This window comes from Scyliorhinus torazame, chromosome 16 (genome assembly GCF_047496885.1).
Source record: "Scyliorhinus torazame isolate Kashiwa2021f chromosome 16, sScyTor2.1, whole genome shotgun sequence".
NCBI lineage: Eukaryota > Metazoa > Chordata > Chondrichthyes > Carcharhiniformes > Scyliorhinidae > Scyliorhinus > Scyliorhinus torazame.
In genome coordinates, this window is record NC_092722.1 from 133,976,643 (window position 1) to 134,000,854 (window position 24,212).

The window sequence follows — 24,212 nt, forward strand, 5'->3', positions numbered from 1 at the left end:
AGACCCGATCTCCTCCTAAAACTTCTAGGCCCAGCAGCGCTGTCTGTCGGGGCCGCCCCCAGCTGCCACGCCACCCGCCATGTGCGACCTGTGGCGCCGCCATCTTCAATTTCGGCCGCCACATGCGAACCATGGGGGCCGCCACCTTTAATGCATCCTCCAACCGCCATGCGTGACCCATGGGGGCCACCATCTTGGACGCCATCGCCACTGCCACCCGCCACGCGCGACCCATGGGGGCCACCATCTTGGACGCCATTGCCGTTGCCACCCGCCATGCGCGACTTGTGGGGGCCGCCATCTTGGGACCACTCTGCAGCCTGCCGGGAGCCCAGCTCGCCGACCGTATGCTGGCCGCCGCTACCTCAGACCGGCCTACCAACCGCCTTCCGAAGCTCGCCTCCATCATGGCCGCACCACCTCGCGAAGTCTACGATGACCGTCAAGATCAACGGGCACGAAACGGCCTGCCTTTTCTACACCGGGAGCACAGACAGCTTCATACACCCAGATACGGTAAGGCACTGCTCCCTCCCCATCCTACCCGCGACCCAGAAAATCTCCCTGGCTTCCGGATCCCACGCAGTAGAAATCCGGGGGTACTGTGTCGCGACCCTTACTGTACAAGGCGTAGAGTATGCAACTTCAAACTCTACGTCCTTCCCCATCTCTGTGCTGCCCTATTGCTGGGGCTCGACTTCCAGTGCCACCTCCAGAGCCTTCCTTTAAAGTTCGGCGGACCCCTGCCCCCCCTCACCGTCTGTGAGCCTCGCGGCCCTTAAGGTCGCCCCACCCTCCCTCTTTGCAAATCTCATCCCGGACTGTAAGCCTGTCGCTACCAGGAGCAGACGATATAGTGCCCGGGATAGAGCCTTTATCAGGTCGTAGATCCAGCGACTCCTATGAGAGGGGATCATTGAGGCTAGTACAGCCCCTGGAGCACTAAAGTGGTGGTTGTCAAGACTGGGGAGAAGCACCGGATGGTCATCGATACAGCCAGACCATCAACCGGTACACGCAGCTTGATGCGTACCCCCTCCTCCGCATATCTGACATGGGCAATCAGATTGCGCAGTATCGAGTCTTCTCCACGGTTGACTTGAAGTACGCGTACCACCAGCTCCCTATTCGCCCGGAGGACCGCAATACACTGCCTTCGAGGCAGATGGCCGCCTCTACCACTTCCTCAGGGTCCCCTTCGGTGTCACCAATGGGGTCTCGATCTTCCAAAGAGAAATGGACCAATTGGTTGACCAGTACGGGCTGCGGGCCACGTTCCCATACTTAGACAATGTCACCATCTGTGGCCATGACCAGCAGGACCATGACGAGAACCTCCGGCACTTCCTCCACACCGCTAAACTCCTGAACCTCACCTATAATAGAGAAAAATGCATCTTCTGCACAACCCGCCTAGCCATCCTCGGCTACGTCGTGGAACACGGAGTCCTAGGGACCGACCCCGACCGCATGCGCCCCCTCCTGGAACTCCCCCTCCCCCACTGCCCCAAAGCCCTGAAGAGATGCCTGGGGTTCTTCTCGTACTATGCCCAATTATGGGGACAAGGCCCGTCCACTGATCAAATCCACCGTTTTTCACCCTGACGGCTGAGGCCCGACTGGCCTCCAATCGCATCAAGGCAGATATTGCCAAAGCCGCGATGCACGCTGTGGACGAGTCCATCCCATTCCAGGTGGAGAGCGATGCGTCAGACTTTGCTCTGGCTGTTACACTCAACCAGGCGGGCAGGCCCGTGGCTTGTTTCTCCCGTACCCTCCATGCCTCCGAAATACGACACTCCTCCATCGAAAAGGAAGCACAAACCATTGTATAAGCTGTGCGACATTGGAGGCATTACCTGGCTGGCAGGCGATTCACTCTCCTCACTGACCAACAGTCGGTTGCCTTCATGTTCAATGATGTGGAGATGTCGGCGTTGGACTGGGGTGAGCACATTAAGAAGTTTTACAACACCAGGTTAAAGACCAACAGGTTTGTTTCAATGTCACTAGCTTTCGGAGCGCTGCTCCTTCCTCAGGTGAATGAAGGGGTATGTTCCAGAAACATATATATAGACAGATTCAAAGATGCCAGACAATGCTTGGAATGCGAGCATTAGCAGGTGATTAAATCTTTACAGATCCAGAGATGGGGTAACCCCAGGTTAAAGAGGTGTGAATTGTGTCAAGCCAGGACAGTTGGTAGGATTTCGCAGGCCAGATGGTGGGGGATGAATGTAATGTGACATGAATCCCAGGTCCCGGTTGAGGCCGCACTCATGTGTGCGGAACTTGGCTATAAGCTTCTGCTCGGCGATTCTGCGTTGTCGCGCGTCCTGAAGGCCGCCTTGGAGAACGCTTACCCGGAGATCAGAGGCTGAATGCCCTTGACTGCTGAAGTGTTCCCCGACTGGAAAGGAACATTCCTGCCTGGTGATTGTCGCACGATGTCCGTTCATTCGTTGTCGTAGCGTCTGCTTGGTCTCGCCAATGTACCACGCTTCGGGACATCAATTCCTGCAGTGTATGAGGTAGACAACGTTGGCGGAGACGCACCGCGTACCTGGTGGGTGGTGTTCTCACGTGTAATGATGGTATCCATGTCGATGATCTGGCATGTCTTGCAGAGATTGCTATGGCAGGGTTGTGTGGTGTCGTGGTCACTGTTCTGAAGGCTGAGTAGTTTGCTGCAAACAATGGTTTGTTTGAGGTTGCGCGGTTGTTTCAAGTAGTGGGGGTGTGGGGATGACCTTGGCAAGATGTTCATCTTCATCGATGACGTGTTGAAGGCTGTGAAGAAGATGTCGTAGTTTCTCCGCTCCGGGAAAGTACTGGACGACGAAGGGTATTCTGTCGGTTGTGTCCCATGTTTGTCTTCTGAGGAGGTTGGTGCGGTTTTTTGCTGTGGCACGTTGGAACTGTCGATCGATGAGTCGAGCGCCATATCCCGTTCGTACACAGAATGTGGTAAACCACGGTATTACATTGTATTGCATTGTGTTGTGTTGTACATGCCTGGGCTTGTCCCAGCTGGCTCCGCCTGTGGCTCCTCCCCTCGGGCTCATGTATAAAGGTGGCAAGTCTCCGCCTCCGACCCAGTTCGGGTCAAAGGCCAGGAGGCTTGCTGTTTAGTATATTAAAGCCTCAGTTACATTCATCACTCGTCGTGTGTTATTGAAGGCATATCAACATGACGTTGGGAAGTTGGTGAGACAGTCAATGAAAACACCAGCATCACAATCACTGCCACACAAAATAATAAAGCATTCGACGAACCCTCCACTTTGACCAAGGTTAAGTGAAGGCAGTTTTCCATGTTCACGACCAACATAACTAATAGAGCATGACTCGTATCCTTACCCAGCACACACTTCCTGCATGATTAACTGGGCAGAATGAAACCTGCACAATTCAAAAGTAACCTCTGGAACATTGTTACTGCCAGACCACTGTGAAAACGCATATTGGCAGTCACAAGAGAGTTGGGCTGCTCGTCAGGGAAAGGTGTTTAAAGGGAGCTAGTAGTTACAGACATTATAACCATGGCTTGGATGCAGATATCTGAATGAACAGACGTACGCCTATCAACCATATTCTTTCATAGCTGTGTTCAATTATTAAGGAAAATGTTGCACGCAGCCAGCCACAAAAGGAATTCAAGTGCAGAAGTTGGTTGTCAAAGCTTGAGCTAAAAAAGCTTTGGAAGCTATTCAAAGGCAGACAGCTAGTCTAAGGAGATGAAGGGCATGGGATGCAAAGTGCTGAGAGCAGGTTGGAAAAGGCAGAACAAGAGGAGCACAGTCAGTTTTAGATTCTTGTGGTATGCCAAAGTATTTAAAACCTTTATCACTATTTCTTCGAAGAGACGTGATTGTTTGAGCAGCTGAAGGAGCGCTTACATTAAAAAAATCATCGGGAATGGTTGAGAGAAAATTGAGAACTGATCAGAGGAGCATGTGAAGCTGTACAATTCTCGTCTTGTCCTCACCACACCCTTAATGGCATCTTACACTCAGAAGGAAGTAGTTCACCATTCGGAAGAGTTTGCGCTGGATGCAACACTGAGTATGAGTAAGGATGGGACCTGAGAGTGGAAGAGTGGGAACAAGCAGGGAATTAAAAATAATGCAGGTTTCCATTTGCCCAGTTACTGACATGAGAAGCGTGTGTCAGGTGAGGAGGTAAGTCGTGCTCTATTATTTGTGCCGGATAGCAAATCTTGGAGCACAGACCTCATGTTCAGGTGGTGCGGATGATTTCCACACATCTGAAGGAGTTGATGGAGAAGTGGAGTGAATGGACTAAATATATTTGCAACAGAAAGATTTTCAGAGCAAACTTGTTGTGCCCATTTTTGGGGGTTGGCTTTATGGGTGGTAAGCTACACCGGCCTATTTTCAGTCTCTTGGTTCTGCCAAACCTAAAGAAAATCCTTGTACACAATTTTAAAAAGATGCACGGTAAGTGGAAATCTTCATTCAACATGTAAATGATATTTGCTAAGGTCCCCCGAATGAACCAACGCATTGGGGACATCAGGTTTTGTGTAAATAACCTTGGCTGGTATTCCAGGGCAGTACTGAGAAAGTGTAGAAACATGGAATGGAATTTAATGCCTTTCCCCCATGGTGTGTTGGGTGGTGAGGGGGCATTTAATCAGGTTGGAGGATGGTGGACAGGCACCATTAAGTCCATTGAGGGACGAATCATGGCCTCCCAACCTCAAACCAATTGAAGCCCTTAAGGGGGCAATAGGGCCTCATCATGTCACCATGGCTATTCACCCAATGACAGGTGAGGCAACTCCTCACACAGGAAGCCTGAAAAGCAAATCCTGGGGAGGGTCCCTGCTCAAAGACACTCGGTGCCTGGTCAAGGGACCAAACAATGGGAAGGGAGGGGGGCTTGCTGAAAGCCACAACCCCATCCTTGCTGCTGATGCCCCTCCCCACCCTTCCCCAACTCCCTTCCCACCGCCACTCAATTCTGCCTTGGTCCATGACAATCCAAGGCCTCAGGCAGGTGTAGTGCCAACAGCAACCACTGTCTCCCCAGATGCACTGCAAATGAAGGACTGTCGCCCTCTGATTAACCAGGAGCTCTCAGTTGGCTCTCATGAGTCCTATATACCGAGGAAGGCCCAGTGCTGCCCAGTTAAGAGACTAAACAGCACTTAATATGAGGGGTCTTTCCCAGGGCAGAAGATGCGGATCTCTTGCTGTCTCTCCAGCTGGCAGTCGAGACCCCTGCTGCCTCCATTAGCTAATGCCCAGGTACTTCTCCCAGTTTCCTGGAATACATGCCTCCCTCAAGAGGGAAAGAAAGAAAATTAACAGGTATTCATCTGATTCATAAAAGCAAGATCCCATGAACAGCAAAGTGACTATCATGCTTGCCAAATAACAGCAGTCATTGACGTTCATATGATTAGGTATTCACATGCCGATTAGTAATTTGGTTTTGTTGGCAGAACTACATTAAAAGCTTCTCTTTGTTTCTTTATGCTGTCATTTCCCCCTGACTCATTCAGTCATAGATTAATGAATTCTGATCTTGTCAATCAAGCCCATTCTTCAGATAGCTGGGATGTTTTAATGCATTTCAAGTGGAACTCGTATGTAAGAGCTTGTTGACCACAGGGCAGGGGTATCATTAGGGGAAAGACACCCAAAATGGGGGAAAGGCCTAAATATACAAGTGGGTGTGAAATAAGCATCATTTTCACAATTTGCTTTTAGAAATCTTGATTTGGGGAAAATTTTGCATTGATATCATTCCCCAGATGCCCGCTCTTTAAACAAAACTTCAACAACTGTGCCATTGATCTTTTAACAACTTCTGTTTTCTGGGGAAAAAAAATCCGTTCCTTGCATTCAGAGTAATTAGAGTGTCACACACAGAACAAGAAAAGCTAAGTCTCCACATGCTCAGCCCTGTCCACTGACTGATAAAGGGAACCAACAGCATCTGGATTGGGTTCAATTCTCAACTTGTACTTATTTAATAAGGTGAGCCAACCAACTATTCGCCAATGTGTTCAGTCGACAAGTACAGCCTTGCTTGAAAAAACTGGTTATCCGACTTTTTTAAAAAATCTTAAAATCGAGGATCAAAATTGGTGTTTTGGAATGTTGTATAGCTTCTGTAAATAGGCGGAGAGCCAACACATCAGGCAGCACTTATGGGGAGAGGGGCCTGGTCATGATCAGGGAAAGGGAGCACAGTAGATAAGCATGTTCAATCAGTACACATTTCAGTCAACCCTGTTTTTGTGGTGTCCTAAAATTGTGTGATGTTTTTGAAGTTCCATTCCATTGGGAGATCCAATGACCCGAGCGCAGGCTGAATGCAAGCCTTTCAAACAAGCTGGAAAACGTCCTGTAGCTTCGTCCACATCTAGTCCATGACTTGAAGCATCATTTCATCCTCCTATGGTGGATTTTAGGTATTTGCTTGAGATGCGAGTCTGATAAATCCCCAAGACCTGGTAGTCTACATCCCAGAGTTCTTAAGAAAGTGGCCTTAGAAATAGTGGATGCATTGATGGCCATCTTTCAAAACTCCATACACTCTGGAACTGTTCCATCAGATTGGAAGGTAGCTAATGTAACCCCACTATTTAAAAAGGGAGGTAGAGAGAAAAGAGGGAATTATAGACCAGTCAGCCCGACGTCGGTAATGGTAGAAATGCTAGGGTCCATTGCGAATGATTTAATAACACAGCACTTGGAAAACAGTTGCAGGATCGAACAGAGTCAGCATGGATTTACGAAAGGGAAATCATGCTTGACAGATCTACTGGAATTCTTTGCGGATGTCACGACTAGAGTTGATGAGAGGGAGCCAGTGGATTTGGACTTTCAGAAGGCTTTTGACCAAGTCCCACATAAGAGATTAGCGTGTAAAATTAAAGCCCATGAGATTGGGGGTTGTGCATCATAGGAATAGTAATAAAGGGCAGCATGTGGCGCAGTGAATAGCACTGGGACTGCGGCACTGAGGACCCGGTTTCGAATCCTGGCCCTGGGTCACTGTCCGTGTGGAGTTTGCACATTCTCCCCATGGCTGAGTGGGTTTCACCCCCACAACCCAAAGATGTGCAGGTTAGGTGGATCGGTCACGCTAAATTGCCCCTTAATTGGAAATAAAAATTGGGTACTCTAAAATTGTAATAGTAATAGAAATCTCTACAGTGCAGAAGAAGGTCATTCGGCCCATCGAGTCTGCACTGGCCCTTGGAAAGAGCACCCTACTTAAGCCCAAATCCCCATCTATCCCTGTAACCCAGTAATCCCACCTAACGTTTTGGACACTAAGGGCCAATTTATCATGGCCAATCCACCTAACCAGCACATCTTTGGAATGTGGGAGGAAACCGGAGCACCCGAGGAAACCCATGCAGACACGGGGAGAACGTGCAAACTCCACACAGACAGTCACCCGAGGCGGGAATTGAACCCGGGTCCCTGGAGCTGTCAGGCAGCGGTGCTAACCACTGTGCTACCTGTCATCCCATAGGATGGAAAGCTGTTTGACAGAAGGGAAACAGAGAGTCAGAATAAACACATCGTTTTCCAAATGGCAGGCAGTGACTAGTGAGGTACCGCAGGGGTCAGTGCTACTACCCCAGATATTCACAATGTATATTAATTATTTAGATGAGGAAACTAAATGTAGTATCTCCAAATTTGAAGATGACATAAAGCTGGGTGGAAGGGTGAGCTATGAGGAGAGTGCAGAGATGCTTCGGAATGATTTGGATCGGTTGGGTGAATGGGCAAATGCGTGGCAGATGAAGTATAATGTGGATAAATGTGAAGTTATCCACTTTGGTAGAAAAACTAGGAAGGCAGTTTATTTTGTGAATGGCTATAGTTTGGTATGTTGATCTTCATAGTGAGAGGATTAACGTACAGGGGCAGAGATGTCTTTCTGCAGTAATACAGGGCCTTGGTGAGACCACGCTTAGAATACTGGATGCAGTTTTGGCCTCCTTATCTGAGGAAGGATGTTCTTGCTATGGAGGGAGTGCAGTGATGGTTCACCAGACTGATTCCTGGGATGGCGGGAATGATATTTGAGGAGTGATTGAGTCGGTTAGGTTTATACTTGCTGGAGTTTAGAAGAACGAGAGGCGATCTTATAGGAACCTATAATATTCTAACAGGACTAGACAGGTTAGTTGTATGAAGAGTGTTCCCGATGGTGGGGGAGTCTAGAACCAGGGGTCACAGACTGAGGACAGGGCTGAGATAAGGAGAAATTTCTTCACCCAGAGAGTGCTGTCTATTCACCACCGCAGAAAGAAGTTGAGGCCAAAACATTGTATGGTTTCAAGAAGGAGTTCGATATATCTCTTGGGGCTAAAGGAATCAAAGGATATGGGGAAAAAGCAGGAATAGATTACTGAGTTGGATGATCAGCCATGATAATAATGAATGGCGGCGGAGCAGGCTCGAAGGATCAAATGGCCTATTCCTGCTTCTATTTTCTCTGTAAACCTATCTCCCTAAATCAGTTTACAGGATTTGAACAGGTACCCTCTCTCTCTTACTAAGTTTACAGGTGGATTAATAAAAGGTTGATTTTAACAACCAGACTGGATGGTGGAGACTGTGAGCTGCACGCCTGTGAGTTGCCGTGTGAGGCCTGGTCCATTTGATAGTTGGATCTCATTTCTGATCAATCTGATCAGAAGTGGAAAACCACAAGCAGTATACTGGCTTTGGGTCTGTGAAGATCAGGCAAACTAGAGGTTGACAGGCCACAGTCAAATAAGTTATCTGGGCTGGGGGAGTTCAGGATGTTTTTGCGAATGTAAAGGGCAGAAGCTGGGCTGGCAGTGGCCCAGTCTATCATTGTTGAGCCCCTGACCCTCTGGGCCCTTCATAGGTAACCTTTACACTTGAATTACATGCTTAAGATGGGTGTCACTAAGTTTTACTGAACAAGATGTCTGTGGCAGAGTGTCCTATAGGCAGTTGACATAAAGTCCTATCTGTGGACCTAATTTGCATATATTATAAGACTACCACATGAATTAGGTGGCCAAACTTCCAGAATTGGCCTGGAGTCTCCAGGGACTGAAGATTAATCTCCAGGGCATCACTGTGTGCTACTCGGGAGGAAAACCACAACCACAAGGACAAGAACCAAAACTGAAGGAGGCTGGAGAGGAAATTGCTGAGGCCTTGACAGAAATCTTTGGATCCTCGCTGTCTTCAGGGGATGTCCCGGAGGACTGGAGAATAGCCAATGTTGTTCCTCTGTTTAAGAAGGGTGGCAGGGATAATCCCGGGAACTACAGGCCGGTGAGCCTTACTTCAGTGGTAGGGAAATTACTGGAGAGAATTCTTCGAGACAGGATCTACTCCCATTTGGAAGCAAATGGACGTATTAGTGAGAGGCAGCACGGTTTTGTGAAGGGGAGGTCGTGTCTCACTAACTTGATAGAGTTTTTCGAGGAGGTCACTAAGATGATTGATGCAGGTAGGGCAGTAGATGTTGTCTATATGGACTTCAGTAAGGCCTTTGACAAGGTCCCTCATGGTAGACTAGTACAAAAGGTGAAGTCACACGGGATCAGGGGTGAACTGGCAAGGTGGATACAGAACTGGCTAGGCCATAGAAGGCAGAGGGTAGCAATGGAGGGATGCTTTTCTAATTGGAGGGCTGTGACCAGTGGTGTTCCACAGGGATCAGTGCTGGGACCTTTGCTCTTTGTAGTATATATAAATGATTTGGAGGAAAATGTAACTGGTCTGATTAGTAAGTTTGCAGACGACACAAAGGTTGGTGGAATTGCGGATAGCGATGAGGACTGTCTGAGGATACAGCAGGATTTAGATTGTCTGGAGACTTGGGCAGAGAGATGGCAGATGGAGTTTAACCTGGACAAATGTGAGGTAATGCATTTTGGAAGGGCTAATGCAGGTAGGGAATATACAGTGAATGGTAGAACCCTCAAGAGTATTGAAAGTCAAAGAGATCTAGGAGTACAGGTCCACAGATCACTGAAAGGGGCTACACAGGTGGAGAAGGTAGTCAAGAAGGCATACGGCATGCTTGCCTTCATTGGCCGGGGCATTGAGTATAAGAATTGGCAAGTCATGTTGCAGCTGTATAGAACCTTAGTTAGGCCACACTTGGAGTATAGTGTTCAATTCTGGTCGCCACACTACCAGAAGGATGTGGAGGCTTTAGAGAGGGTGCAGAAGAGATTTACCAGAATGTTGCCTGGTATGGAGGGCATAAGCTATGAGGAGCGATTGAATAAACTCGGTTTGTTCTCACTGGAACGAAGGAGGTTGAGGGGCGACCTGATAGAGGTATACAAAATTATGAGGGGCATAGACAGAGTGGATAGTCAGAGGCTTTTCCCCAGGGTAGAGGGGTCAATTACTAGGGGGCATAGGTTTAAGGTGAGAGGGGCAAAGTTTAGAGTAGATGTACGAGGCAAGTTTTTTACGCAGAGGGTAGTGGGTGCCTGGAACTCACTACCGGAGGAGGTAGTGGAGGCAGGGACGATAGGGACATTTAAGGGGCATCTTGACAAATATATGAATAGGATGGGAATAGAAGGATACGGACCCAGGAAGTGTAGAAGATTGTAGTTTAGTCGGGCAGTATGGTCGGCACGGGCTTGGAGGGCCGAAGGGCCTGTTCCTGTGCTGTACATTTCTTTGTTCTTTGTTCTTTGTTGACATTAATATGGATTGGGCTTTTTTGTCATTTGCTTTGAACATTTCTCTTAGTCAGTTCTAAAATATTGAAAATGGGTGAAAAAACACCGTTTAACTTGTAGTCAAGCATCATCCAATAGGGTAAGGAGTCTTTCTACTTTCCAATTGGCCTAGGAAGGATGTTCTTCACAAGGATGGATGTGCTGGCCAGATAGCTGGAGTGTGAGGGCATTTAAGTCATGTGATGAAACCTCCAGGAATACGCAGTCACAGTTGGCAACGTACAGGCACCTCAATTGCCCAAGACCACAGGGTAATTGAATCAGCTAATGGCTCCTGAAGCTGTGGTATGAACACTTGGGCTTTAACCCCTGTTCCACCCCCAGAGTTACTGTAGAACCAGTGTACCAGCGTCCTGGTGAGTACCGGGACAGGATCGTGAACACAGGTTGACTTACTCAGGCCATTCTGCCCATTACCCTTGAGTCATAGGTCCAAGCTAATGCTCTGCTCATTTGAAGCTGGACGCCCCAGCCAACTTTGTGCACCAAAGGCTTATGCGGCAAAATAGAAAACTAGAGAAAGTTAACCAGCAGCTTCAAAAAAGCTGGTGCCAAATGAAAAAAGCTGCACCCCAGAAGAATGATTGCCACGTGACAACAAACAGTTCATGGGATTTGTAACTTGTGCCATGAGCAACAGTGGAATAAAAACTGAAAGTATAATGTGATGCCTGAAGGGAAATCCCAAACAGCGATGGTGCAAATAAAATTGATGGTGCATATCTAAATGGGTCCAGCCTATTTTTAGGTTTTACATTAAAAGGACTAGATTTTGGTGCATTTTGAACACTTTTATACTTAACGGTTAATAGATTTAAGGATTTTCAAATGATCAGCAACTTAATATTTCCCCAAAACCTCCATCAACAGTTTAACATTTTTTGCAATTCATAGAATCACTACAGTGCAGAAGGAGGCCATTCGGCCCATCGAGTCTGCACCGAAACTCTGAAAGAGCACCCTAACCAAGCTCCCGCACTATCCCTGCAACCCCATAACCCCACTCAACTCGCACATCCCTGGACACCAAGGGGCAATTTATCATGGCCAATCCAGATAACCTGCACATCTTTGGACTGTGAGAGGAAACCAGAGCACCCGGAGGAAACCCACGCAGACACGGGGATAAAGTGTAAACGCCACACAGACAGTCATCTGAGGCAGGAATTGAACCTGGATCCCTGGCGCAGTGAGGCAGCAGCGCTAACCATTGTACCACGTGCTGCAGTTCTTATATCGGTCCCTTACTACTATCAGGTTGGGATTTTTTGGCCGCAGTGTGGTACGTCTCGACATGGCGGATGCAGTGCTCCATCCAAACGTTCATTCACTGTGGCGGGATCAGAAGATCCCACTTGCTGGAGCGGCCGGAAAATGCCACCCCTTGTTTTCTATCTCCTATCAACTCGCCACATAGAAACTGTACCCCTTCAAACTCCTCATCCTTTCAGAGGGGTCACTCGTTTCTTCTTCAATGTTCCCACTTCACTCTGGCACTCTTCTCCCCCTCTGTCATTAATTCAATCTGTCATTTTTCTCCTCCTCTAAACCTGTTAAGCTCATGCTCACCATCCCCAAGCGCTCTCAGTTCCTGAGTTCTCCTAATTCTTCCAGCCAAAAGTGCTGCTCCTCACATTGCCCTTCACCCCAACCCTCCCCCACAGTACTACCCCCAGTTTTGCCCCTTCCCATTCCCTTTATTGACCTTCATTCCTCCTTTCATTACCATTCAACTTCCCCTATCATTACCGTCCTCCGACTTCAATGGTCATCCATTTACCCCATTTTATTACCATCCACGAGCTGCTCCTATCCTGTGTCCAGCTGCTAACATAACGGGCTGGATCACTTTCGATGCCCAAACAGAAAGGCAGGATCCGCAGATATTTAGATACTATAGGCCCAGCCCACGGTGTATTTCATCAGCAAATGTGAACACACTTAGCCAGGTCCCCAATGCTTCAGCTTGAAATGCTGATGGTTGGCAATGTATACATCAGCATCTCATTCAATATAACCCTGCTGATGGGTATTCTCTGCAGAAATTACTCCATCTCTCATCCTTCCTTCAAAAACCTCTTAGAAGCCTTGCTCTGTAAGTGTATTTTTGGTTCACCCCTCCTTTACCTCTTCCTGTCTAACGCACTATTTATTCTTCATGCTCTTTCAAAACGACAGTTCCCTATTTGATGGTTGATTACAGAAAATACAAGCTGTTGCATCATGTGCTGTTAAAAAGCACCATCAATCATCTTCACAGGACACAGAACATTCACCACTTGCTCTGGAATGGACAGTAAGGAACTATGAAATATTAACAAAGTGCACAATTCTACTCACGGGTAGTCTATTACATTGAATCGGTTCTGGAGAATATCTAAGGAATCCTAAAAGAAAAGAAAAAGGGCATTTATTTGTATCCATGCTTTGCAAAACACCACATGCAATATAGCAGTTTACATTCCAATGAAGACCAAAAATAATTAATAACATCATATTGCACAAAAAACTAAAAGGTTTATTATTATGGTAAAAATGATGGAACCATGGCCGGGATGCGCCCCTACCCGGCGGGGCAGGTGGTCCCGGCCGGATGGAGTGGTGGGAACCACTCCGGCGTCGGGCCGCCCCAAAGGTGCGGATGTCTCCACACCTTTAGGGGCCAAGCCTTCACCTTGAGGGGCTAGGCCCGCGCTGGGGTGGTTGGCGTGCCGCCAGCCGGCGGGAAAGGCCTTCGGCGCCACGCCAGCCGGGACCGAAGGTACTGCGGCGGGCGGCGGAAGTCCGTGCATGCGCGGGAGCATCAGCGGCTGCTGACGTCATCCCCACGCATGCGCAGGGGGGATGTCACTTCCGCATCGGTCATTGCGGAGGCTGTGGCCAAGGAGGAAGGAAAAGAGTGCCCCCATGGCACAGGCCCGCCCAGGGATCGATGGGCCCCGATCGCGGGCCAGGCCACATCGTGGGCCGGAGAACGCCGGGGGTGCCCCCCGACCGGTGTGATTCCCGCCCCCGCCGAATGTTTGGTGCCGGAGAATTCGGCGGCCGGCGGGGGCGGGATTCACGCCACCCCCAGGTGATTTTCCGACCCGGCGGGGGGTCGGCGAATCCCGCCCCATTAGTTTGGTTATTCAGCTGTGATCAATGAGATGATAGGTGCATCATATGTCTCTATTGTTTCAAAGGTAAATTTATTGTGTTTTGGTAATCTCTATGATGGCCTAGTTACTCTGCACATTCCTTAATGTGACACTGAAAAATACAATGAGCGGGATTCTCTCAGCCCGGGGCCAGGCCGGAGAATCCCCACAACCGGCGCAAATCGCGCCACGCCAACGGCACGCGATTCTCTGCAGAGATGAGGGTCGGTTTGGTGCCGACGTGGTTGGCGCAGCGCCGGTCAGGCGCCGTTCTACGCGGTCGGCCCGCCGATTTCTGGCCCGGGATGGGTTGAGCGGCAGTCGTAAAAAAGCCGAGTGCCACTGGCGCCGTCCACACCTGCTCTCAGCCGGCAGGAACTCAGCGTGGAAGGGCCGGGGGCCGGCCTTGAAGAGTGGGAGGGGGGAGGAGGATGGGGGGGGGGGGGGGGGTCCGACCCCGGGGGAGGCCCTCCGATGTGGCCTGGCCCGCGATCGGAGCCCACCGATCGGCGGGTCGGCCTCTCTGGCTGGGGGCCTCCTTTCTTCCGCGCCGGCACCTGTAGTCCTGCGACATGTTGCGTCGGGGCCGGCGCGTTGAAGGAAGCCACTGCGTATGCCGCGTTGCGCCGGTGCCACTGCGCGGATCCTGCGGCGCCCAGTTGACGGCAGGATCAGCAGCTGGAGCGGTGTAAACCGCTTCAGTGCCATGTTGGGCCCCTATAGGGGCCAAAATTGCTGATCCTGAGGCCGTGTTTACGCCGTCGAGAAACGTGACGGCATTTCCGACGTCAACACTTCGCCTCGGTATCACAGAATCCCGCCCCCCATCTCCCATCTCTAGGGCACAAGTCAGGAATGTGATGGCATATTCGCCCCTTGCTTGGATGAGGGCAACTCTAACAACACGAAAGAAGCTCAACACCATCCAGAACAACCAGCCCCGCTTTATTGGTATCCCTTCCACAAACATTCAATTCCTCCACCACCGTCACACAGTGGCAGCCATGTGTACCATCTACAAGATGCACTGCAGCTCCTTAGGAAGCACCCTCCAAACCAATGACTGCTATCATCTAGAAGGACAAGGGCAGCAGATACCTGGGAACATCACCACCTGGAGGTTTTCCTCCAAGTCATTCATCATCCTGACTTGAAAATATATTGCCATTCCTTCACTATTGCCCGGTCAAAATCCTGGAACGCGCTCCCTAACAGCACTTGGGTGTACCTACACCTCAGAGCCTGAAACATTTCAATAAGGCAGCTCCACCATCTTCTCAAGGGCAACTAAGTATGTGCAATAACTGCTGATCTGGCCAGTGACGCCCATATCCCATAACTGATTAAACAACTTGCATTTATATAATGAAGAAAGACATCCCAATGCAATTCAGAAGATTGAGCAAGGTCTTTGGATCTATTGTCAATGCAGGTGAGGTATCTGGTGGGAATGCGGTGAAATCTTGATACCCCACCCAGTGATCTTTGCTGAAAAGTACACATCCAGATGTTGGAGGGACAGTTGCCCCAGCTGCCCCAGGGCAGCACGGTAGCATTGTGGATAGCACAAATGCTTCACAGCTCCAGGGTCCCAGGTTTGATTCCGGCTTGGGTTACTGTCTGTGCAGAATTTGCACATCCTCCCCGTGTGTGCGTGGGTTTCCTCCGGGTGCTCCGGTTTCCGGAGTGGGGTTACTGGGCTATGGGGATAGGGTGGAGGTGTGGACCTTGGGTAGGGTGCTCTTTCCAAGAGCCGGTGCAGACTCGATGGGCCGAATGGCCTCCTTCTGCACTGTAAATTCTATGATTTATTCCCACACTGGGAATAACCTCAAACCCGGAATGAGAAGGGTAAAAAAATGTTTTGATTGAAATCAAGAAAGTGTATAGAATGGAGTGCCAAGGGAGGCGCTGGTGTCTGATCGTACCATCAAATTCAAGAGAGATGTGCATAAGTACCCCTGTGAGGAAAAAGGATAAGTATGGCAAGTTTTGGGAACCTTGGATAACGAGGGATATTGTGAGCCTAGTTCAAAAGAAAAAGCAAACATTTGTAAGGGCTGGAAGGCTGGGAACAGATGAAGCCCGTGAGGATTAGAAGGAAAGTAGGAAGGAACTTAAGCAAGGAGGGTTAAAAGGGGTCACAAAAAGTCATTGGCAACCAGGATTGAGGAAAATCCCAAAACGTTTTACATGTATACAAAGAGCAAGAGGGCAGCCAGGGAAATGGTTGGCCCACTCAAGGACAGAGAAGGGAATCTATGGGTAAAACCATAAGAAATGGGCGAGGTACTGAATGAGTACTTTGCATCAGTATTCACCAAAGAGAAGGACGTGGTGGATGATGAGTCTGGGGAAGGGTGTGTAGATAGTCTGGGCCACATTTAGATCAAAAAGGAGGTGTGGGGCATCTTGAAAACATTAAGGTAGAATCATAGAATCTCTACAGCACGGAAGGAGGCCATTCAGCCTATTGAGTCTGCACCAACGCTTGGAAAGAGTACCCTACCTAGGCCCACGCTTCAACCATATCCCTGTAACCCAGTAACTCCATGTAACCTTTTAGACACTAAGGGGCAATTTAGCCAGGCCAATCCACCTAACCTGCATATCTTTGAACTGTGGGAGCACCCGAAGGAAACCCACGCAGTCACAGGGAGAAGGTGCAAACTCCACCCAGTCACCTGAGGCTGGAAATGACCCCGCGTCCCTGGAGCTGTGAGGCAGCAGTGCTAACCACTGTGCCACCGTGTCGCAGTAGATAAGTCCCCAGGGCTTGATGGGATCTACCCCCGAATACTGAGGGAGACAATGGAGGAAATTGCTGGGGCCTTGACAGAAATCTTTGTATCCTCATTGGCTACAGATGAGGTCCCACAGGACTGGACATTAGCCAATGTTGTTCCTCTGTTTAAGAAGGGTAGCAAGGATAATCCAGGAAGTTACAGGCCAGTGAGCCTTACGTCAGTGGTAGGGGAATTAATGAAGAGGATTCTTCGAGACAGGATTTATTTCCATTTGGAAGCAAATGGACTTATTAGCGAGAGGCAGCATAGTTTTGTGAAGGGGAGGTCGTGTCTCACTAACTTGATTGAGCTTTTCGAGGAAGTGATGGAGATGCTTGATGAAGGCAGGGCAGTGGATGTTGTCTACATAGATTTCAGTAAGGCCTTTGGCAAGGTCCCTCATGGCAGACTGATACAGAAAATGAAGTTGTACGACATCAGATGTAAGCTGCAAGGTGGATACAGAACTGGCTCGGTCATGGAAGACAGAGGGTAGCAGAGGAAGTGTGCTTTTCTGAATGGAGGGCTGTGACTAGTGGTGTTCCGCAGGGATCAGTTCTGGGACCTTTGCTGTTTGTAGTATATACAAATAATTTGAAGGAAAACATAATTGGTCTGATTGGTAAGTCTGCGGATGACACAAAGATTCGTGGAATTGAGGATAGAGATGAGGACTGTCAGAGGATACAGCAGGATACAGATTGGTTGGAGACTTGTGTGGAGAGATGGCAGATGGAGTTTAATCCGGACAAATGTGCAGTAATGCATTTTAGAAGGCCTAATACAGGTGGGAAATATACAGTAAATGGCAAAACTCTTAAGAATATTGATAGGCAGAGGGATCTGGGTGTAGAGGTCCACATGTTACTGAAAGTGGCAACGCAGGTGGAGAAGGTAATCAGGAAGGCATGCGGCATGCTTGCCTTCATCGGCCAGGACACTGAATATAAAAATTGACAAGTAATGCTGCAGTTGTATAGAACTTTAGTTAGGCCACACTTGGATTGTAATATTCAATTCTGGTCACCGCACTACCAGAAGGATGTGGACGTTTTGGAGACGGTACAGAAGAGATTTACCAGGATGTTGCCTGTTTGAAGGGCATTAGCGATGAGGAGAGGATGAATAAACTTGTTTTTTTACCACTGGAATTATGAGGGGCATGGACAGAGTGGATACTCAGAAGTTTTATCCCAGGGTGGAAGAGTCAATTACTAGGGGATATAAGGTTCGAGGGGCAAAGTTTAGAGAGGATGTGTGAGGGAAGTTTTTTACACAGAGGGTAGTGGGTGCCTGGAACTCGCTGTCGGAGGAGGTGGTGGAAACAGGTACACTGACTACAACTAAGAAGGTAGAAATCAAGCTGGACAGTCAGCAAATTAAAATTAGATTTTTCTTATTCTAATAATTAAATTAATATAAAATTTGAGATTAAAGTAAAATGAAATTATTTCTGGATGTGCAATGTTGTTTAATCATTTACATCTTTAGGAACAGACACTGGAAATTGAAATGGGACAAATGAAACACCAATTTGTTTCTCATTATGGCCTTGAGTTCTGAGAAGTGAAATATACCTTGAGACACATAAATCAAATTTCTGAAGAGACATTCATGATTAATTGCTTCCTAAGTTTATAAGTAAGGCTCATAGTTGATGCTCGGAGATGATATAAAAACTGACATAAGATTATTTTTAAGATTAAAACATTGACTAGCAGGAAGGCTAGTCTTTAATTTTGATCCATGGATATACAGTGTAATGATAATGCTATTTGATATAAAAGATTGAGATAAAACAGACTGTATACTTCAATATAAGTGTACAGATAAATTAAGGGATAAATAAGGATCGCACAAATTTTTATTATGAATTGAACAAAATCTACTGAGTCCACCACACATTTCACTATCTGTGCTCTTACAAAAATGTATTTTAATGAAATGGCACGCTTAAGTTAAACCTATAGCTGATAGTATCAAAGATACCACACTCCTAAACTACCCTGTGCAAAACCTCTCAAGATGTGTTGACTCCTTGCAATCACTTCCCATACATTTGTTTTGTCTAGGATAACTGTGATCAGTTTGGTGCTTACTTACGATAACAAAATTCACTGTTTTGAAAATATGTCTAAAAATATTAAAGTAAGGAATCTGTGTGGAGAGTTGGTGGTGAGGAGAAATGTCAGATTCCATTAAATTCCGTCCAAGCAGTTTGTGTGTTTGTTTGTGTGTGTGGCTGTATGAGTGCGCGTGTGTCTGTGTTTATGTGTTTGTTTGTGTGTATCTGTGTTTGTATGTGGCTGTGTATGTGGATCGGTGTGTTTGTGAGTGTCTGCGTATTTGTGTGTGTGTATGTGTGTGGATGCGAGTGTTTGTGCCTGTGTGTGTGTCTGTCTGTATGCGAGTGTCTGTGCATATGTGTCTGTGCGCATGTCTGTCTGTCTGTCTCTCTCCCGCTGTAAGGATTTGTGTGTATGAATGTCTATATGTGCACGTGTGTAGAGGTTGCCATGGCTTCCCTGTCAGGCCAACCTGGTGGCAGGTAGATCCAAAGCTACAAGAGTAATTTAAAGTGTATTTTGTGAAAAAATAATTTTCTTTTTGTGCTTGGAGGCACAGAACTGCTCCTCCTGCCTCACCGGGGCAATTCAGGCCTAAGATACTGAAAGAATCTTCAGTGAAGCTATCAATGTGTCTTAGACAAAATCAACACATTTGTCACTTCAGAATTAGTATTGCTCCCTCTTTTCTTTCCAATTAAGGTGTTCAGCTAGGTTCTAAGCTTTGGAATTCCCTACCTGGACCTCTACGTCTCTATCCTGCTCTTTCAGTTATTAAGATGTTTCATAAAACCTACCTTTTTGACCTATCTTTGCGTTGCCTGGCCTTATATTTCCTCAGTGTCAAATCTGTCTGGTAATACTTCCCTGAAGTATCTTAAGAAGTTCGGCTCCCTTAAAGATGCTATTTAATTCCAAATTATTCCAGTATTTTAAATAACCCATTGATCAGGCTCAATGGTTTAGTGCATTAATGTGTTCCACTTGGAGTTGTAACTAAATTATTTTTCCATAATTCCTCAGAAGATCAATTTACAACCAAAGGGCCACAAAAGTGAAGTCGACTCAAATTAGACTCACCTGTCTCAAGAGGAAGGGGGAATAATTCTCATTATTCTTAATTCCCTGTGGTCACATTGCCTGCCAATTGTCTAAGCTCACACACCAAGCCGAATCTTACTATATTTTTTCCAAGTGTCGGTTCTGGTGAGAAAACTGGGTAGAATCCCACGGTCAGCACTGCCGGGAAAACTCACAGAATATTCAACCTCTTTAACAGAATTTCTTTTTCCACATGAATCACGGCACATGATTGGTGGCTTGCCTCTGATATGCTCGCCCTGGGAAAAGGTAATACGTGTAATCAGTGGGGCACTCCTTTTATACGCCTCCTCATTATTTGTTCCAAGTCCAGTCCGGGGAAAGGGTTGCGGAGTTGGCTGCCAGAAAGACAGCATCACGTTTCACCGAGGGAGACCTCATCAAACTCCTGGATGGTGTGGAGCAGAGGTGCGTCCACCTCTACTTGCGATCAGCCAGACATCCAGCAAGCGAGGTCACCAACCCCTCCTGGGAGGCTGTGGCAGTGATAGTGAGTGTCAGCTCGCTCCAAAAGAGGATGGGGCAACAGTGCTGGAAGAAGAAGAATGATCTTCTTTGTGCAGTCAGGGTAAGTCTGCCTCCTCATGCCTCCCGCTGCACCCTCTTCACACACCCATCACACCACCACGGTGATCTCTCATCCAGCATTCTCATGGGTTCTCAACACTTGTTATGGCATCCATAAAAGTAGGCTCAGACCCTCCAGGACCTGGCTCCCCCAGAGGGGACGCCAGCCAAGGTCAACTCAGAAATTAGGATTTGGAAGTCAGCAGGTCACCTCAACCTCAGCTGTAAATCCTGGGGATACACCTAGAGGGAGTGGGATGGTGAGAAAGAGTAAGAAATGATGGAACCTTGTGGGGACGGTGAACCTAAGCACTAGTAGCGATACGTCACCATTGCATTATCACATTGGCATTGAAAATCACTTTGTTCACCCACACAGATCCTCCATGCTGTCATGTCTTGCGTCATATTCCGCAGCTCCCCCCCCAACCCCCCATCCATGAAATGTTAAACTGCACCCCTTCACCCCCACCAACATCAACACTCAGTCATCTCACGTCTGCTCATATTCTCTAGTGATGAGGATGCCAAGGGCTGAAAACGTGTAGAGAGTCTGCCCACCTCGTCAGCACTAGGACCCCTGAACTCGGAGGAGGCTGTAGCAGCTGAGGTTTGTTTTCCAGCGTATCTGGGCCCCATGATAAGCTTGTTCATTGACAGGTTACTTTTAGCTCTCTGTCAGGAAGGAATCAGACATTTCGTAGAGAATAAGAGGAACATCACTCTGTCCTCACCACAAGCCATCATCGTTCTCCTGCAGCACCCGGGCAATTGTTTCAGTGCCCTGCCCATGAAAGTAGCCACCATCACAATGACCTCCCACAGGCTCCACAGTAATGAGTGGATTTCAGACCTCATGGTGGGAGAGGTCTTCACACCCAATCCTGGACGTCACCAAATTGAAAGCCAATGATGGCGTCCCTAGCCCTATGCCCCTTGCGGGCCCTGGCCATCGCCCTAGGTCCTCCTCATCTGTGGGTTGCTCTTCATCGCCCTCCTTGACATCCTCCTAATCCGAGGAGGGGAACAAAATGCTGACCCCCCATCATCCCTTGAACAGGATGACTGATGAGCAAGTTCACCATAATGCCTTGTATTGCGGGCCATGCCTGTGGCAACTCTCTGTTATGGAGACGGGAGTATGAGCTTTCAGTTCAATGCTTGGGGGATAGGCTCCGAAGGGTTAAAAATTGGGTGCCAATCAGTGGAATAGTCATGCATTACAGTGCTGTAAATTGGCATAATTGAATTGTCAAGGAAGGGTAAGGGAGATGATTTGGCAACTGGTTTCCCCTAGTGGCAGGCGAGGCACACCTGATGCATGTGAAGACTGGAATTAGCATGTCAACTTCATGTTTAGAGGACACCCTCAATCCCCCAGCTCTTATGGGCTGTGCATTTACTGAGCATTTCAACTTGCACAGCCAGCCAGCGAGACACCAATCCCTGACAGTCTGGCCTCCATAATCAAAGGTCTTGTACTTCCACACAACTCTTGTCCTCTGGCTTCACAGTGCTGCCTAAGTGTGGGGCTTCATCCTCACTGCAGTCATCCTCCCTTGTGTGTGAGGCTCTTCGGCCTCATGAGGCTGGAAAACACCCCTTCTCAGTGTCCCCCACTCTGCCCATGCAGCCTGGCCTCTCATGGGACCTCACCCAAAGAACCTCACAGTTTCCTCCAGTGCTGACCCCACGGGTTCACCTGCTCCGACCCACTTTCCAGATGCCACTCGGGAAGGGCAATCCCTCATCGGTGATATCACCACAAGTCCAGCATGGAGGACATGGGAAGCCATCCCTGCACACCGGCTGCCATATCACTCTAAACATAGAGGCACACAGCCATGATGGACCACTAAGGTTTGTGAGTGACCCTACCCTCCAAATTGATCCTATCTGTGTCCTTGCATCCTCTCCGCTGCTCCGTCTGCAACTGCCACCCTCGTGAGTAATGGCAACCTGAGCACTCACCTCCGATATTCCCTTGGGCAGTGAGGTCATCAGGTTCTCATTTTATACACATGTTGCAAATCGCGCTGGTGTAACGTCACACCGGTGACTGATGAATATTCAGTCAGTGGGGTAGTCCCGGTGTGGAGGGCTCGCTAATCATATTACAATGTTTAACATGAGGTTCCTAGCCTCCCGTGGCGTTTTTCGCATTGTGCCATGAGGGACACGGAAAATTGGCAAACGCAATCACGCTGGCGAGAATCACGTTTTACGATTCTCACCACATTTTCAGCCCGCGTTGCCATTTTCGCTGACGGCTAACGCAGGCTCAACATCGCCCCCGCCATGATTGCTGTACCCGTGGAAGTTTCCAACAATGTGAGCCAGTGCATTCAGGAGTTGAGGAAACTTTAGGAGGATAATAGAGAAAGTTTAAAGAGGCAGGGTTATTTCAAAAAGAAACTCATCACTACAAATGTCTTGTGCTGAGATCAATTATTCCACAACGAGTAACGACCATCTTATTCAATGGGACTAGTAAACCTTTCATTTCCACTTTCCTACTATTTTTTAATAATAATCTTTATTGTCACAAGTAGGCTTACACTGCAATGAAGTTACTGTGAAAAGCCCCTGGTCGCCACGGAGCCTGTTCGTATACACTGAGGGAGAATTCAGAATGTCCAAATTACCTAACAACACGTCTTTCGGGACATGTGGGAGGAAACCGGAGCACCCGGAGGAAACCCACGCAGACACAGGGAGAACGTGCTGACTCCGCACAGACAGCGACCCAAGCCTGGAATCGAAGCTGGGACCCTGGCGCTGTGATGCAACAGTGCTAACCACTGTGCTACTGTGCCACTACAGGGCGGTATTTACAGGGCGGCAATAATGCAAATCAAACTGATTGGCAACAGATGAAAGAAAAACAGAATACATTTTTTAATTGTTATCATTAATAATGATTATTCAGTTGACAAACATTGTTCCTGTTAGATCTCAAATTACTTTTAGTTGAATTATATCACATTAAGCCTATTTATGTTATGTTGTTGACTGTTGAAGGAACCACCTCTTTTCCAGTTGTTATATATCAGAATTTCTAACAAGTTTTGAAATTTTAAACAGATTCTATAATCGGGTGTTAGCATTATGGTTGGCAAACAAGTTTAAAACAACAATTATTGCTTCATCTAATGAAGTTTATTAACAAATTCACTGTTTAGTTTTGTACTGATGTGTGACAGCACCACCTTTGGGAAGTGCAATTCCACATTGCAATATGTGAGTATTCCCCCATGGTTCTGTTGTACTATTAATGGAATAGAATTTTTTAGTAAATAACTGTCCCACATTAGGGGGTAATTTTGACTTTTGTGTGTTCGTTAAAATCATGTGATAACCAGTCAGCAACAGGATGTAAAATGGGCTGTCGATTTATTCTCATGCGATTGTGGAGGAGCAGAGAGATCTTGGGGTCTATGTTCATACATCTTTGAAAGTTGCCACTCAAGTGGATAGAGCTGTGAAGAAGGCCTATGGTGTGCTCGCGTTCATTAACAGAGGGATTGAATTTAAGAGCCGTGAGGTGATGATGCAGCTGTACAAAACTTTGGTAAGGCCACATTTGGAGTACTGTGTACAGTTCTGGTCGCCTCATTTTAGGAAGGATGTGGAAGCTTTGGAAAAGGTGCAAAGAAGATTTACCAGGATGTTGCCTGGAATGGAGAGTAGGTCTTACGAGGAAAGGTTGAGGGTGCTAGGCCTTTTCTCATTAGAACGGAGAAGGATGAGGGGCGACTTGATAGAGGTTTATAAGATGATCAGGGGAATAGATAGAGTAGACAGTCAG

At 47.8% G+C, this 24,212-nt stretch overlaps 1 protein-coding gene across 4 annotated transcripts in view; it reads right to left on the reverse strand.

The window, feature by feature from the left end:
- blnk (B cell linker) overlaps positions 1 to 24,212 on the reverse strand; it is a 393,983-nt gene that overhangs the window by 255,946 nt on the left and 113,825 nt on the right. For all 4 annotated transcript variants that reach the window (XM_072479109.1, XM_072479107.1, XM_072479108.1 and 1 more), the window contains one exon: positions 13,085 to 13,131. In XM_072479109.1, the coding sequence (XP_072335210.1) occupies positions 13,085 to 13,131 (47 nt within the window). The remainder of the gene's footprint in view (positions 1 to 13,084; positions 13,132 to 24,212) is intronic.